This window comes from Dipodomys merriami, unplaced genomic scaffold (assembly GCF_024711535.1).
Source record: "Dipodomys merriami isolate MVZ:Mamm:240054 unplaced genomic scaffold, mDipMer1.0.p SCAF_1, whole genome shotgun sequence".
Classification (NCBI taxonomy): Eukaryota; Metazoa; Chordata; class Mammalia; order Rodentia; family Heteromyidae; genus Dipodomys; species Dipodomys merriami.
The window spans coordinates 34,876,548-34,894,613 of NW_027202270.1; the positions used below are offsets into that span (position 1 = coordinate 34,876,548).

An 18,066-nucleotide genomic window follows, 5' to 3' on the forward strand; every position below is an offset into this window, starting at 1 on the left:
TAGGATTATAGACATGAGCCACCAGTGCTGGGCCTGGCCTGTCATTCCCTTTCATGGGTTTTGTTATTGTTTCGGTTTGTGGCGTAGAATGGTTTTCTCTTTGTACTCTTCCTTTTTTTTTTTTTTTTTTTTTTTGGTTGGTCATGGGGCTTGAACTCAACTCTGGGCTTGGGCGCTATCCCTGCACTCTTCAGCTCAAGGTGAGTGCTCTACCCCTTGAGCCACAGTGCCACTTCTGGTTTTTGAGTGGTTTATTGGAGATAAGAGTCTCACGGACTCTCCTGTCCGGGCTGGCTTTGAACCATGATCCTCAGATCTCAGCCTCCTGAGTAGCTAGGATTACAGGCGTGAGCCACCAATGCCCAGCTGTACTCTGCCTTTATACTCAACTTGGATGACATTTTCTTAGAAAAAAAATTAATTTTATTTCATTTTTGGTTAACAACAACTTACTTAGTCATATGTCATCATTTCCTTAAACATCTGCTAATCTTCTGGTAATTGGTCACTCTTGAGTACTATAAATAGATAAAAAAGATTAATAAGGCTGATTTTGCATATGTGGAATTTATAATGTACTCATGCCTTATGTCACTTTGTTTTTAAATTTTCATCACATTTTAGTTCATATTATTCCTGTTTGATTTAATAAAAGGTTGCTTATGATCAGAGGTTAAACAGCTATGCAAGAAGTAACATGCCTCTCCATTCTTCTTCACCGAGTAGCTATAACTAACAGTTTCCTATATACCTCTTTCTAGAAATTGATTGTGTGTGTACAAATAAATATATGCATATATTTATTTTTCTCTCAACTAATGTAATCTGTTAGTTGATTTAACAGCCCATTAATATAGTTTGCAACTTGAAGTCTCAAATCATTATCCCATTTATATCCCATTTATATAAATGCCTTTAATAATTGCTTAGCTTTATAAAGAATGAAAGTATTGTCCCTTCTAGTCCTAATCTGCCTGGATTTTGTTAACCCAGTTTGAATATTAAATGCTTAGTAATCTTTGAAATAATATGCTCTAATCAGTATGTAAGTGATCAAATCCATTGGTAAGTTTCAGTAACCTGGGCCTGCCAAAGCTTCTTGAATTTCAGTGTGTCCTAAGCCCACAATAACTTAAAATTTTAGTCTCTCAAAATCCCTAAGCCATTTGAGAGAATTTAACTCTTACTCAGTCTGATAGTCTTCTTTTTTTTCACTAATTTCTTGTTCTTTGACTACCTCTACCATTTTTCTAGAGCTGACTTACAGGTTTGATGATTTCCAGATCCTGAGCCATCTAACCCATTTATAAGGATGAAGTATTTTATATATATGTGTGTGTATAAATATGTGAATTAATAAACTACAATTACTTTAATTTCTAATTAGATTAAATATTAACCATGTATTGATCAAATTGGCATTAGTCATGTCTTTTATCATGAAAATTTTATATGACTTCACGAGTTTTCTTCAAGGTTAAGAAACAATCCATTTCATACTTTTTCCTTCTCTTCTCCCCTTTCTACAAATATAGCTGTTGACAGTGTCTTGAAGAGGATGACAATAATTGGTGTAATTTTATCCTTCCGGTCATTGGCACAAGAAGCACTTAGAGATGTAAGAAACCATTACAAGTACATATAATATATAATATATATATATATATATCATATATATATATGTTCACATAACCCCTTTTAGTTTCTTAAAATCACAATTGGCAGTAATGTAATTAAGATTTTGTTTTTTAAGTTATGAAAATAAAATTAAGCTTATTATTTCCCTTTTGATATTGAAATTTGGAGGATATAGCTTACCCTGTTACTTACTATTTTTTCAATTTTGTTATTTATTAATAATTTTACATTTGACCTATACTCAGTTTAACATTGAATCCATTCCATTTTCGTGTGTGTGGTCCTTTAGAAAAATAACAAGTAAATAATTTTTCAAAAACCAGAACTCCTCAAATGGTAATATTTCATGTATTTAGAGGTCACCATTTAAAACTCTGTTTTTATTTGTTGTCTTGTATAGGTCCTATCCTATCACATTCCTTTTCTTGTAAGTTCAATTGAAGATTTCAAAGATCACATTCCAAGGGAAACTGATATGAAGGTAATAATATAAGTTCTATTTGGATTTTTACTGGTTCTTAACTAAAGTATTTAAACTATATATGAAATAAAACCTAAACAGCTTTAATATTTCTCTTTTTAGAATTACCATGGTAGTCTTTAAAATTTTATCTTTTGAATGTGTAGCATCAAAGTACTGTTAAGGCAGTCAGTAAAGCTAGTGAAAAATTAGTCTTGTTTTACTTAAATTCATACCTATTGATACTTAGTCATAAGGCAGAATGAGAAAGCTGAGCCAGTGAAAGGAGAGTTGTTTTAAATACATCTACTCTGTTTTTTGTTTGTTTGTTTCACAGTGTTGAGTATTTAAGATTGAACCCAGAGCTTGTGTATGTTCCACAAGTGTGCTACCACTGTATCACCTCCCTGTAAAAGATGTTACTTATAGGCTGTCTTCTTTAGTATCTTTTTTTTTGTTTTTGTTAGTCATGGGGCTTGAAATTCTGGGCCTGGGCGCTGTCCCTCAGCTCTTCAGCTTAAGGCTAGCACTCTACCACTTGAGCCACAGCTCTACTTCAAGCTTTTCTGCTTATATGATGCTGAGGAATCGAACCCAGGGCCTCATGCATGCAAGGCAAGTGCTCTACCACTGAGCCACCCTCCCAGCCCTTCTTAGTATCTTTTTTGTTTTATTTTGATGCTTGGGACATAGTCTCACTATGTAGCCCAAGTTGGCCTTGGAACTTGCTATGTAGCCCAGGCAGCTTAAAATTCTCAATCTTTATGCCTCCATATTCTAAGTCCGGGAATTGAAGATATGTACTACCATGCCTAGCTAATATTAATTAATGAATATAAGGTAGAAGATGGACAGCTTCATGTGAGCCCATAGTTTTTGCTTTGAAGACTTACTGAGCCATGAAGTAATAACCACTCATCTAATTCTAGCTGTGGTTTTCTAGTAATTATGTATCTACACATACGTTAATGCCAGAGCTTTCCTGTTTCTTAAGATTATTTTCATTCCTGTATATCTTGAAAAATACTGACTGAAAATAATTTCTAAATTCTTGTGTGATACAGATCTTAAACTGGTGTTGCTCAGTCTTCTTTTATAATCCTACCACTTATTCCTTCCTTCTTTTACCTTCTTTCTTAGTCTCCTTTTCCTTATATATTCTCTGTACTAACTAGATTTTGGGGGCATTTGCATATAAATCAATTTTGTCCTCTTTATTCTGGTTGAAAATTTTTGTCTTTTGCCTTTTGAAATCCTATTTATCAGTTAAGTTTTATTTTAGTAGACATTTTGTTTAGTCTTCATTGATAAGAACTTTTTTCTTAGTGAGAACTTTGTATTTGCTACCATGTATGTAATTATGTTTTTCTACTATTCCAGATGTTCCTTTTAACTTTGTGTTTTCCTATAGTTCATTACAGAAATAAATATTTTAAATTAGTGAATTTTAGAGTTTTATCATTTAAACTATATACATATAGGTCAGAACTATTTTCTTTCTCTTTTGGAGGACAGGTGTGATACTAGGGTTTGAATTCAGGCCTCAAACTTGTGTCATACCTCTATCCCTTTTTGCTTTAGTTATTTTTCATAAAGGTCTTGCTCTTTGCCTGGGACCAGTTTCTGCAAACAATTTTCCCAATCTCAACTTCCTGAACAACTGGGATTATAGGCCTGTGCTTGGCTTTGAGATTATTTCTGCAGTAGAAGTTGTGACGGAAGCATAAAGTTAATTAATCATAAAAAAGCAATCAGTTCTTGACATGATACTAGTGGGGAGGTTACAGGAATTCTAGTTAATATTCTAGCAACAATGAATTAACCATCCAGTTTTTAAACTTGTTATAATTATGTTGTTTCCAGCAAATTTTTAATAGAATTTACTGTTTAAAAAAAGAAAAAATTCGGCTGGGAAGGTGGCTCAGTAGTAGAGTGCTTGCCTTGCATGCATGAGGCCCTGGGTTCGACTCCTCAGCACCACATAAACAGAAAAAAAAAAAAGCTGGAAGTGACCCTGTGGCTTAAGTGGTAGAGCGCTGAGGGACAGTGCCCCGGTCCAGAGTTCAGGCCCATGACCGGACCCAAAAAAAAAAAAAGAAAAAATTATTTTTAATAGTTTTATTGAGTTAGAATTCACCTGTCATAAAATTTATATGGAGTTCAGTAGAATTCAGTATAGCCACAGACTTACAATCATCACTACAAGCAAATTTTTTATTATTATCATTTTTTTATTTTCAAATATATTTTTTATTGTGAAAATACTGTACAGAGGGGTTACAATTACATGAGCAAGATAATGAGTACATTTCTTTTTTTAATTTTTATTTTTATTGTGAAAATACTGTACAGAGGGGTTACAATTACATGGGCAAGATAATGAGTACATTTCTTTTTTTCTTTTTTTTTTTTTGTCAGTCGTTGGGCTTGAACTCTGGGCCTGGGCACTGTCCCTCAGCTCTTCAGCCCAAGGCGAGCGCTCTACCACTTGAGCTACAGCGCCACTTCCAGTTTTCTGGTGGTTTATTGGAGATAGGAGTCTCACGGTCTCTCCTGCCCGGGCTGGCTTTGAACCGCAATCCTCAGATCTCAGCCTCCTGAGTAGCTAGGATTACAGGCGTGAGCCACCAGCACCCGGCATGAGTACATTTCTTATCAAGCATTGTAGCCTCCTCCTTTGTTTCCCCTTCCCATCTCTTTCCATCCCCCCCCCACCTCCCCACCCAGTCCTCTCCCCCCACCAAAGTTATAAAGTTCGTTTTCCACATAACTACTTGTACATCTCATTGTTGCAATTATTATTTCCTTGTTGCTTTGTATGTCCCTCCCCCACAGTATTACAAGCAATTTTTTGAAGATTCCTTCACCCCCTTAACCAAGAGCAGTCACTTTCCTCCCAAGATAGCCATTAATCATTCTGACTCTGTAGATTTACCCATTTTGAACACAACATGTAAATCGCATAGCACAAAGTCTTTTTTTTAAAATAATTTTATTGAGATTAAGTCATTACATAAATTTCACAAATTTCACAGTATTGTGAGATGGTGCTACTTAGTTCAAGTCACAAACACATTTTAACCTTCATGAGGCAAATTGTCATTATATGGTCTATAATGTTTGTGAATTCTATGAGCTTTGGTAATACAACTATTTCTTCCACTTCCGGTGATATGTATGTTTCTTTCCTTTTGCTTAGTGTTAGCTGTTCACTCTATCCTTCTTATTCTCTCCCTCCCATCTCTGCCCTTGAGTTGCTTTTTCATCAATATCCAGTGCAGCTGATGAGCCCCTCTGTTGTATATTTTCCCGTTTCCCTCGGATTCTGTGTCCTCCTCCCAGCTTCTTTCAGATGTACACATATATATGTAACATATGTGTGATCAAGAACATGGAGTCATTTAGTAATGATGTGACAAATTTGAGTGGAGGTCCTTTGTTTCTTGAGTCCTGTTTACTTTGTCACAGCTCCTTGCATTCTGGATTCACATATCAGGGAGACCATGTGCTGTTTTTCTCTCTGCTCTTGGCTTACCTTGCTCAAAATGATTTCCTCTAGTTCCATCCATTTCTCTGTGAATGCCATTATTGTCCTTTCGAATGGCTGCATAATATTCCATTGTATAGGGCTGGGAAGGTGGCTCAGTGGTAGAGAGCTTGCCTTGCATGCCTGAGGTCCTGGGTTCAATTCCTCAGCACCACATAAGCAGAAAAAGCCAGAAGTGGCGCTGTGGCTCAAGTGGTAGAGCGCTAGCCTTGAGCTGAAGAGCTGAAGGACAATGCCCAGGCCCAGAGTTCAGGCCCCACAACTGGACCAAAAAAAAAAAAAAATTCCATTGTATACAGGTACCACAGTTTTTGGATCCATTCATCTGTAGTGGAGCATCTGGGTTGTTTCCATGTCTTGGCTATTGTGAACAGAGCACATAGTCTTTTGACACTGACATCTTTAACTTAATATTGTAAAGTTGTCATGGTTCCTTCATATTTACTGTATATCTTCCTTTTAAAAATTATTATTGAACAATGTTTTATTGCATGGATGTATCCCAGTTTATTCATTCACTATTTGAGTGAAACTAGGGAGTCATGTGGAAATTTTTATGTTTATATATATATATATATATATATATATGTATATGTATATGTATATGTATATATATATATATATATTTTTTTTTTTGGGGGGGGGGTCCGGTCGTGGGGCCTGAACTCTGGGCCTGGGCGCTGTCCCTCAGCTCTTCAGCTCAAGGCTAGCGCTCTACCACTTGAGCCACAGCGCCACTTCTGGCTTTTTTCTTTTTGCTTATGTGGTGCTGAGGAATCGAACCCAGGGCCTCATGAATGCAAGGCAAGCTCTCTACCACTGAGCCACCTTCCCAACCCCTTATGTTTAAATTTTTGAGGAACCACCAAACTGTTTTCAAAGAGAATGCACCATTTATTTATTTATTTTATTATTATTTATTTATTTATTTTTGTCAATCATGGGGGCCTTAACTCTGGCCTGGGCACTGTCCCTCAGCTCTTCAGCTCAAGGCTAGCACTCTACCATTTGAGCCACAACACCACTTCCCGCTTTTTCTGCTTATGTGGTGCTGAGGAATGGAACACAGGGTCTCATACATGCAGTGCAAGCACTCTACCACTGAGCCACCTTCCCAACCTGAAAATGCACCATTTTATAACAGTGTTATAAGGAGTTTTACTTTAAAATAATTAAATAAAACTTTATGTGGTACTGAGGTTTGAACTCAGGGCTCAGTTTTGCCTTTGTTAGATAAGTACTCTACCACTTGAGCCTTGTCTCCATCATGCTTTTTGCATCCTTACAATATTTTTTGGTTACAACTATTCTTTCTAATGAGTGTGAATTGGCATTTCATTTGTTTTGATTTATATTTCCTTAATGGCAAATGATACTACCTTTTTATGTATTTTTTGCCTATTTGTATATCTTTAAAGAAGTATACATTCAGAACTTTTGTCAATTTTGAATTAGGTAGTCTTTTTATTTTTGAAATGTAAGAGTCTACATATTCTGAAAAGAAGACCATTAGTAAGTAATTTTTATTGAATATAGACATAAGTATAAATCAGTAATATTCCATTTTTGTGTCTCAGTTGCATATTTTATACTCACACATTTAAGGAAAGTTGTAACTTTACAGTGTTTTGATTGGAATTTGCCACAAAATATACATAAGATTTGTCTGACCTAATAGTAGGGAGTTATAACTAGCAGTATATCACAGAGTACATATGTTAACTGCTTCAGCCAAGTTCTGCAAGTTCTTGGAAGCAAAAGGAGTCTGATTGAAACACTAAATATTTGCCTAATAAAGTGAAATTGTTCAGGTGTTTGTTAAAATATTTCTTACTTTGTAATTTCTACATATTTACCAGGTTGCAATGAATGTGTATGAGTTATCATCAGCTGCTGGATTACCTTGTGAGATTGATCCTGCATTGGTGGTGGCTCTTTCCTCACAAAAATCAGGTAAAATGGGGTAGTAAACATGTAGCACCCTTATTAAAATTACCAGGGCAATGTAGTTACATGTGTATATTTATCCATTTATGAAAAAACATACTTTATTTTTAATATTACTTTTAATGATTTAAGTACATTAGTTCAGAAAAGACGAAGACCCCTTTTTCCTGGAGCTTAGGTTGTCTCATAGTCACCATACAGAAGCCAGCTAAGTCAGAAGACGGGGTGAGTTGACGTAGTCTGTTTTAGTGTATGTTGGTGCTGCAATGAAGAGGATTAAAGTTTGAACCTTAAGTTACTCCAGCTTTCAACAGCTTAATGAGAAAAGGAAGCAGTGCCAAAAATATACTGCACTGGAAGCACCAGTGAAGTTGAAGAAAAACTAGGGAAAAACTCCTAGGAAAGTGGAAAGAGAATGACCAACTCTGAAATGTGTTTTTTTTTTTGTTTTGGGTCCGGTCATGGGACCTGAACTCTGGGCCTGGGCACTATCCCTTAGCTCTTCAGCTCAAGGCTAACGCTCTATCACTTGAGTCACAGCGCCACTTCTGGGTTTTTTTCTTTTTTGCTTATGTGGTGCTGAGGAATCGAACCCAGGGCCTCAGGCATGCAAGGCAAGCGCTCTACCACTGAGCCAACTTCCCAGCCCCCAACTCTGAAATGTTAATGGCTTATGCTGACAAAATCAGTTCCAGCAGTTACAGTCAAAAGACTGAATTCTTACTGGTGAAAAAAAAAATTGGAGATAGTGTCAGATGCTGGTTTCTCATGCCTAGAATCCTAGCTACTCAGGGGGCTGAGATTTGAGGATCACAGTTTGAAGATAGCCTGGGCAGGAAAGGCTCAGAGACTCTAATCTCCAATTAACCACCTAAAAACTGGAGGTAGAGCTGTGGCTCAAAGTGGTAGAGCTCTAGTCTTGAGCAAAACAGCTTTGGGACAGGCCCTGAGTTAAAGCCTCATGACCAACAAAAATTTTAAAAAACAATAAAAAATGGGAGACAGTAAGTATAAAACAACTTTGCCAAAGTTTTATTGTAAGGGAGAAAAATAGTAAACTACCTAGAGTAGGGAGAAAAACCAAGGGAAGTATTTTTTGGTTTGGTTTCTGTTATTTTCTTTTACTTCTTTCTCACCCACCCCTAACCTCCTCTTTTATGTTACTTTAGTCATACAATACATTAATTATAGTCATAGATTATTTTTTTAATTTTATTATCAAGGTGAAATACAGAGGGGTTACAATTACATAAGTAAGGTAATGATTACATTTCTTGCCTGAGTTGTTAGCCCTTCCCTCATTTTTCTCCTATTTCCCTGCTCTCCCCCCCAATTCTCCCTCCCAAAGTTGTATGGATCTGTCTTGTGAGTATTACTGTTGAATTGGTTCCCTCTTTGCCCTTTGTCTCACCATTTTCTTGTTCCTCTTCCCTTCCCTAGTTCAGATATAGATATATACAATACCCAGGGTACCAAAATTGAAAACAGTGACAACAGGGGATAAACCATAGGGGGAAAAACACAAAAGAATGAAGAAATCACCTAGTACATTGAGAACAACAACAACAAAGAAAAACCTCTTGTGTCCATGTCTTGGAGTCCATTTGGCTTAGCATCAACTTATGTGGTCATATATACATAGCTATTGAGCTTATCTGATAAGATTATCCTAGATGTATACTAATTATTACAAATAAGGGAGACCATGGGACCTATGTTTTTTGAGGTCTGGTTTACTTAATATGATTTTTTCCAAGTCTATTTCCTAACACACGTGGCAATGTCATTCTTTCTGATGGAGGCATAGAATTCGTGTGTGTGTGTGTGTGTGTGTGTGTGTGTGTGTGTGTGTGTGTGTGTGTGTGTGTGTGTGTGTGTGTGTGTGTGTGTGTGTGTGTGTGTGTGTGTGTGTGTGTGTGTTGTGTGTGTGTCTTCTTTCTGATGGAGGCATAGAATTCCAGTGTATGTGTGTGTGTAGTTGGCTATAGGTCTGCGGGTTCATTTCTGGGTCTTCAGTTCTATTCCATTGGTCCTGAGGTCTGTTCTTGTGCCAGTACTAAGCTGTTTTGAATACTATAGCTTTGTAATAGAGTTTGAAGTTATTGTTATTCCTCCAGCACTGTTCTTTCTGCTGATTGTTTCTGCTATTTAGAGTATTTTATTGTTCCATATGAATTTTTAGATTGCTTCCTCTATTTCATTTAAGAATGAGGTTAGGATATTGATGAGTATTACATTGACTTTGTAGATAGCTTTTGGCAGTATTGCTATTTTCACGATGTTGATCCTCCCAATCCAGGAGCATGGGAAGTTTTTCCACTTTCTTAGTTCTGCTTGAATTTCCTTTTTCAGATTTTTAGTTTTCATCATAGAGGTCCTTCGCTTCTTTGATTAAGTTAATTCCTAGGTATTTTATTTTGGCAGGGGTGGGGAGGGGGCTGTTACAAAAGGAGTTGCTTTCCTGATTTCACCTACACTTATTATTGACATACAGAAAAGCCATTGATTTTTGAGGGTTAATTTTATACCGTGCAACTTTGCCAAAGTTTGTTTCAGCTTGAGTAATTTAGGAGTGGAGTCTATGGGATTCTTTAAATACAAGATCGTCATCTGCAAAGAGGGAGACTTTTACTTCATCGGTCCCTATTTGGATTCCCTTTATGTTTGCATCATATTTCTCTAGCGAGGCATTCTAATAGTAAGTTGAAGAGGAGTGGAGAGAGTGAACATCCTTGTCTCATTCCTGAATTTAGAGGAAATGGCTTTAGCTTTTTGCCATTAAGTATAATGCTAGCTGTAGGTTTGTCATATACACCTTTATTATATTGAGGAATGTTCCATGGATTCCTAGTTTCTCCAGAGCTTTCATCATAAATGGGTGTTGGATCTTGTCAAGTGTTTTTTTTGCATCTGTTGAGATCATGTGGTTCTTGTCCTCGCTCCTGTTGATGTGATGAATTACATTAATTGACTTGTGTATATTGAACCAGCTTTGCATCCCTGGAATGAATCCTGTTTGATTATCCTGTATGATTTTTTTGATGAATTATTAAAGTAGACTGGCCAGAATTTTGTTGAAAAGTTTTGCATCGATGTTCATCATAAAAAATGGGTCTATAGTTCTCTTTCTTTGATGAATCCCTCTCTAGTTTGGGGATGAGGGAGGGTTATGATGGCTTCATAGAAAGAGTTTTGTAGTGAACTTTCACTTTTAGTTTCACTGAAGAGTGAGGTGTGAGTTCTGCTTTGAAGCCTTGTAGAATTCAGCTGTGAATCCATCTTTTCTTGGATTGGGAGGTCTCTTATTGCTGTTTCTATTTCAGTGCTTGATATGGTTCTGTTTAGTTGGTTTAAATCTTCTTGGTTTAGTTTGGGCATATCAATATTTGCTAGAAATTCTTCCATTTCTTTTAGATTCTCAAATTTGTTAGGATAAAGGTTTGAGAAGTATTCCCTTATAATGTTCAGAATCTTGGTTGTTTCTGTGGTGATGTTTCCCTTCTCATCTCTGATTTTGTTTATTTGGGTGTGTTTCTTCTATTTGCTAAGGGGTCTGTCAATTTTGTTAAGTTTTTCAAAGAACCAACTCTTGGTTTTGTTGATTCTTTCTATGGGATTTTGGACTCTAGTTCATTTAATTCTGATTTAATTTTAATTATTTGTTTCTATCTACTGGATTGGGGTTTGGCTTGTTGCTCTTTTTCAAGGAGCTTCAGGTGCATCATTAAATTGCTGGTTTGAGATCTCTCCAGTTTGTTTACATAGGAACGCAGAGCTATAAATTTTCCTCTGAGTACTGCCTTTGCTGTGTCCCAGAGGAGCTGGTAATTTGTTAAATATCATGAACATTTGAAAAATGTTTAATTCTTAGTTATATGTGATAGTGGATAGTAGGATAATTATAAGTTCCTGGATATCCATTAAGTATTTTCTGAATAAGACTCCAGATGTCTAATTACTAATTAGAGCAAGAATTGACTAATGGAGTAAGAAGAAGCTACAGTTACATTGATGTCTAGTTCAGGAAAAATAAATAATTTTTTTCTTAAGGTGATTTTTGTAGAATAATTTATGAGATAATAAATTATATAAATTGTAGTAAATAAGAATTTTTGATAATTTCTCATCAATTTTCAATTATGAAATTTAAGGATTTAGTTATCTTAACTATATTTTTGCCCTATAACTGTACTGTTTTTGTTTTTGTTTTTGCTTTCCTTAAAGTAATAAAAGCCAGGCACTGGTGGCTCACACCTGTAATCCTGGCTACTCTGGAGACTGAGATCTGATAATTGTGGCTCAAAGCCAGTTGAGTAGGAACAGCTGAGATACTTTTATCTCCAATTAACTAGCTAAAAAACTATGAAAGTGCAGCTGTACCTCAAAGTGGTGGAGCACTAGCCTTGAGCAAATAAACTCAGGAACAGTGCCCAGGTTTTGAATTCAAGTCTCATGACTGACAAAAAAGTGAATAAATAAAATAAAATCTTGCTTTATTGTTATATTGGGAGTCCTCTTAGTATGCCTGGAAAGTTGATTATAGCCAGTAGTAATACATATTATTTCTACTTTATTTCTTCTAACAAAATTTTAGCCAATTCTATAAAACTCCAATGAAATATTTTATTTCACTATAAGAAATAAGTAATTGAATATTCAATAAATTCATTTTGTCTAGTTTAATTATCAAGTCTTAACTAATCTTGAAGAAATAACTTGAATTTATTCTTATTTTTTCTCCTATAGAAAACATTAGTCCTGAAGAAGAATATAAAATTGCCTGCCTCCTCATGGTCTTTGTAGCTGTTTCTTTGCCAACACTTGCCAGCAATGTGATGTCTCAGTACAGCCCTGCCATAGAAGGTAATAGTGGTTTAAAATCATCTTGGAATAAAAAGAATTGTTAGTTTTGGTGTTACATCTTTAAATAATTTAGTCTTAATTCCCTTATTAACTATGTAACTTTGGACAGTCTATTTCTTTTCTTTTTTTTTTGTCATGGGGCTTGAACTCTGGACCTGGGCGCTGTCCCTCAGCTCTTCAGCGCAAGGCGAGTGCTCTACTGCATGAGCTACAATGCCACTTCCGGTTTTCTAGTGGTTTATTGTAGATAAGAGTCTCATAGACTTTCCTGCCCGGGCTGGCTTTGAACTGTGATCCTCAGATCTCAGCCTCCTGATGCTAGGTTTACAAGCGTGAGCCACTGGCACCTGGCTCTATTTTCTTTTTTTGAAGTCCCAGTTTTCTGATAATGAAATGAGATAGGATTATTTTAGGAATTCGGTGATAAATGTTTGTAAAACCACTTAGTATGTCTCTTAATTTTCTAAGATAGTATAAAATGGATGCATGATTTAAGGAGTTTTGAAAGTATTTGCTTATTTGATATAGTATAGACCTGATTATTTGTTCTTTATTTGCCCACAGTATTTTTAAAACATAATCTTCAGGAAAGTAAGCGAACAAGTCAGTTTGTGCTGTACTTTTAATCATGTTACAATTTATGTAGATTGTGAAATCATTAAAAACTTATTTTCTATGTGTTACATGAAATTTTGGGGTCACTCAGAATGTACAGAAAACTTTTTGTCCTTTCTCAGGGCACTGCAACAATATACATTGCTTGGCGAAGGCTATCAACCAGATTGCTGCAGCTTTATTTACAATTCATAAAGGAAGCATTGAAGATCGTCTCAAAGAATTTTTAGCGGTATGTATAGTGAGTAACAAAATTCATGACATTTTACAAAGGAAATAAAATTATGACTGAGTTCTAACAGTAAATCCTCTTCACTTTCATTCTACTTTGTATGCTCTGGTGGCATTTTTTTGTTTTGTTTTTGAATTCTTTTTTCAAGTATATAAATTTTGCTTTTCCTTGAATGTTTTTTGTTTTGGGAAGAACAACAAGTGAAAGCAGACAGTAAGACTAAGGGACAGAAGAAGATCCTGAGTTCAAGCACTGTTACTAGCACCAGTAACAGAAAAAAAGATAAAAATAGGAGAGTCAATTTATGGTTTTTTCCCTTCTAACTTAGAAATTTCTTCTCCACTTACAGAGCTTTGCAAAGTGACTTTATTTTTTTCACTGATATTTGGACTGCCCTAGAAGTTTACCAATAGTTTGTAAGAGTAGGAGAGAGGGGAAAATGAGGCCTGGAGAGGATGTTTCCTAAACAAAGATATATTTTACTTATTTTCATGTATTTGAAGATACTGATAATAGTAACAAACTCAAAATAAAAACATTACTTGCTACCAGAAAAGCTAAATCAGCTTTTGCCAAATATGAATCTTAGTATAGCTAATTCTTTTCTTTATCAATATAACTTCCACATTTTAGTTAAAAGATAAAACATGGAAAAAATGATTGTTTGCCTCCTTTTCAGGTATAAATCTTTTAGTTTTTAAGGTTGCTCAGTTAATTTGTTTTAAAAGCAAATATAAGCTGGGTGCTGGTGGCTCATGCTTGTAATCCTAGCCACTCAAGAGACTGAGATATGAGGATCATGGTTTGAAGCTAGCCTGGGCTAGAAAGTCCATGAGATTCTTACCCAGTTAACTGTGGTTCAACTGGTGGTACACTAGCCTTGAGCTAAAAAGCTCAGGGATAGTGCCCAAGTCCTACCAATGGCACAGTATCAATTTTTTCTGATGGGTAAGTAGAAATCCATTGTATATATATACCACATTGTCTGGATTTATTTTGTCCATCGAGAAGCGTCTGGGCTGATTACATATTTTGAGTATGGTAAATAAAGGAAACACTTCAGAAGCTCTCCTTTGGCATATCCAGATCACAACATGGCTGTTGATATGGGTGATATGTGTTGTCAACATTATTGAGTAAAATAAGGATTACTTGAACACAGACATAGCATGACTATGACAGTTAACGGGCAGGTAGCATAGACCTACACAGTGAAGATGTTCTGGACAAAGGGATGAATCATGTCCCTGGTAGGATAGAGTCAGATGGTATAAGATTTCATCACATTACTTAGAATGGCATGCAATTTAAAATTTAGTAAATTATATATGGAATTTTCCATTTAGTATTTTCTAACACAATTGGCCACAGAAAATGAAACCGTGGTTAGGGGAAAGTTTACTATATAGTTAAATACTAGTAAGAGAGAAAATAATTTGAATCATTGTAAGAAACGTGCTTATTCTGAAAAACAGCAGTTTTAAAGACTAGAATGAATATTTGGTTAAATATATCCCTTAATAGTTCTCTAAAGTATTTGAATGAAAAGTGAGCTAAATTACTCATTATTTTATATATAGCACTGAGTGATAGAAATGTATTAGGAATTGAAGCATACTGAAAGTAAATAACTTTAAAAAACTCAGTGTATGTATGTACTTTTAAGCTTGCATCCTCCAGTCTACTGAAAATTGGTCAAGAGACAGACAAAACTACAACAAGAAATAGAGAATCTGTTTATTTACTGCTGGATATGGTAAGCTTCATTTATTTATTTTTTTTTACTAATAGAATTTCTAGTCATTCCTCAGTGTCTTGACAAGCTAGAACGCTTGTTTCCATCTCTTGCTTTCACTCCACCCAAGTTGTACACTTGCTAAAAATTACTGAAAAGCACTGACATACTGTCTTACTCTTAAGATATCATATCAGGCACCAATAAAATCAAAGATACCATTAACCTAGAATATTTTTCTATGAATCCTGTTTAATCTGTTGCTTGTATTTTCCTAGTTTCTCTGTTCTTTTCCATCTTACTGTTTTTTACATTTGACAATTCTGTCCTTCTAATATAATTTCCTGAAGTTCCCTGGGCCTTGCCGAGTCTACCCCTGTACTATCTATGAGCCATCTATGTCTGTGTCAATGCGCTGCCTGCTTTGTGCCTTTCCTTTGGTTCTTTCTTGTACTTCCTGAGGTCTGTATTCTAATGAGTTAAACAAAACAACAACAACAGAAAAAACCCATACCTTAGCTGGGTGCCCAGTGGCTCCTGCCTGTAATCCTAGCTACTCAGGAGGCTGAGATCTGAAGATTATGGTTCAGAGCCAGCCCAGGCAGAAAAGTCCATGAGACTTTTATCTTCATTTAACTACCAGAAAATCGAAAGTGGTGCTATGACTCGAAGTGGTAGCCCTAGCCTTCAGTGAAAGAGCTCGGGGACAGCACTCAGGCCCTGAGTCCATGTCTCATGACCAACCACCCCAAAAATCCAAAGCTTAATTTTTTTTTTTCTGGATGATGTTTCTACCTACTGTAATCAATGTTAACCTTTCTTTCCTTTACAACTCTAGAGTTTATATCTTTTCATTTAATTATAGTTAAGTGTTATGTTTGCTTATTTTCTAGCTTAATCTTGAGTTCATAGTTGTGCTTAGTGATATAGACTATATTTTAAATATTTTAAATATTTTTGTATTCTCTTATAACTAATATATATTTGAAGATAGTGAAAGTGCTCAATATTTTCCCATTGATAAATTGATTTCATTAAAAAGGAGCACTTAAAAATGTTACGGTCTACATGTTAAATTTTAGCAAAAGGAAAATGATTTAGGAATGGGTGGGGTTGGCAGAGATGAGGCATGGTGGAAAGGATGACGGTGATCAAGATACATTGTACTCTGACATTTTGAATTGACACTCCTTTGTACATCTGCTTAAGAATAATTTAAAGGAAAGAAAAATATTGGGGTCTGTTCTACTAAGAACAGTTAAAAAAATTGTGTCTTTTTAGTTGTCAGTAAATGTGCCATTATAAAATACTTGAATACTTTGGAATTTTTCAGATTGTTCAGGAATCACCATTCCTGACTATGGATCTCTTGGAATCCTGTTTTCCTTATGTGTTGCTGAGAAATGCATACCATGCTGTCTACAAACAAAGTGTTACATCTTCTGCATAAAATATCTACTTATTCAAGACAAGCACGCATTTTTGTTGCCTTGGTTTATCTGTAAACTGTGGAAATATTTTACTTTAAGGCCTGAAAAACGGTTTTGTGAATTATAAGTTTCTTTCATACGGTTGTATTTTCTGATCATTGGTTTCTTAATATGGCTATAATACAATACACTTGGTTGATTTAGGTTGCACATTCACTAATATAATTCCTATAATTTTGGAGTATCATTTGTTTGAAAAACATGTTTTTGATATTTGATAATGAAAAAATTGCTTGGTTTATTTCTGAAAAAGAATTGTATTTAGTGATTATTTTAGATAGTGATATTATAGCATTCATCTGTGTGTAAATTATTTCATATAGAGAGGAGTTCTGATCTGTACCTATGGTTCTTATTGAAAACAAAAATTGGATGTGCATTTGTGTGATGTTATGAATACATTTTTACCTTATTTTGAAACATTTGCCAAACTAAATACTCTAATATTGTATAACATTAAAAATGTTAAAGGACTGCTTAGCATTAGAAGCAGATTATGTCCTGAACTTCTAAAACAGCAGCATATGTTGTTGCTTGTACAAAGGCTGGTGATAATTTTTAGACTTACTTCCATGGTGCCCTGTTGGCATAAGCACTACCATTGTATCCTGCTGTATAATAAACAATCTTAGACATTTATCAACTGTTGATAAAAATGTTAGTCCTTAACCACTTTTTATATGTTTTAAAATTTTGAAATTCAAGTGTATCTGCCATAACATAAAATAAACACTAGACTATATCACATTTTGAATGGATTTCTTTAAGATCTTTGCAAAATTATATGACAGTATGAAAGTTGTAGTTTAAACTTAGTTTAAAATGAACTTTGGCTTAGCAATAACACATCATTTTGCTATGGTCAGCATTTATAAGAACTACCTAAATGTTTTAGAAAATATTCTCCTGGGGGGAAAATACTGCAATAAAATACAATTATATAAAACTGTTTAAAGTTAAGAATTGAAAGAAAACTTTTGTGCCATCAGTTTACTAGTTATATCTGTTCCCAAATGCAGTTACTTAAAGGAATGGGAGAAGAAATGATAGGTTGTCACTAGTGCAAATGTTGAAAAGTGCTGTTTCAGTCAGTAGTGAATGGAAATCCACAAAGGGCCTTTTGCTCACTGATTGGCTTTAAGGCCAAAGCAGCTCATTTAGTTTAAAAATTAAACAGATGTGTTGTGCTCTTTGATTGGCATTGTAAAGACTATTTTTCAACAGTTTGGTTTCTGGATAACATAAAGAGCTGTTTTTCACAGCTTCTTATGTATATACTGGTAGCTTGTGTTGAGGTAAAAGAAAGCTGCTGAGAATTCAGTTATAATATTTTTCTTAGTTCAGATATAGACAGTGGGATGGAATCAATGTGCACAAGATCCCTGTACTGCTATTTGACGTGTTGTTTGTGTACTTTATATTTGTTAGGGAATAATTGTCATGTGAAGAATTTTAGTAGTTCCATAAGGATTTTTTAAAGAGAAATCTTTAAATGGAATAGTTTCAGACTTAAAATAGTTTCAACTACTTATTGTATAT

The 18,066-nt window shown here is 35.1% G+C and overlaps 1 protein-coding gene across 4 annotated transcripts in view; it reads left to right on the top strand.

Moving 5' to 3' along the window:
* The window catches only part of Nckap1 (NCK associated protein 1), a 95,550-nt gene extending 78,276 nt beyond the window's left edge, over positions 1–17,274 (top strand). For all 4 annotated transcript variants that reach the window (XM_070019576.1, XM_070019574.1, XM_070019579.1 and 1 more), the window contains 7 exons: positions 1,536–1,618; positions 2,039–2,119; positions 7,505–7,598; positions 12,339–12,455; positions 13,193–13,302; positions 14,969–15,058; positions 16,371–17,274. In XM_070019576.1, the coding sequence (XP_069875677.1) occupies positions 1,536–1,618; positions 2,039–2,119; positions 7,505–7,598; positions 12,339–12,455; positions 13,193–13,302; positions 14,969–15,058; positions 16,371–16,487 (692 nt within the window). In that variant the 3' untranslated portion in view covers positions 16,488–17,274. The remainder of the gene's footprint in view (positions 1–1,535; positions 1,619–2,038; positions 2,120–7,504; positions 7,599–12,338; positions 12,456–13,192; positions 13,303–14,968; positions 15,059–16,370) is intronic.
* The last annotated feature ends 792 nt before the right edge of the window (positions 17,275–18,066 follow it).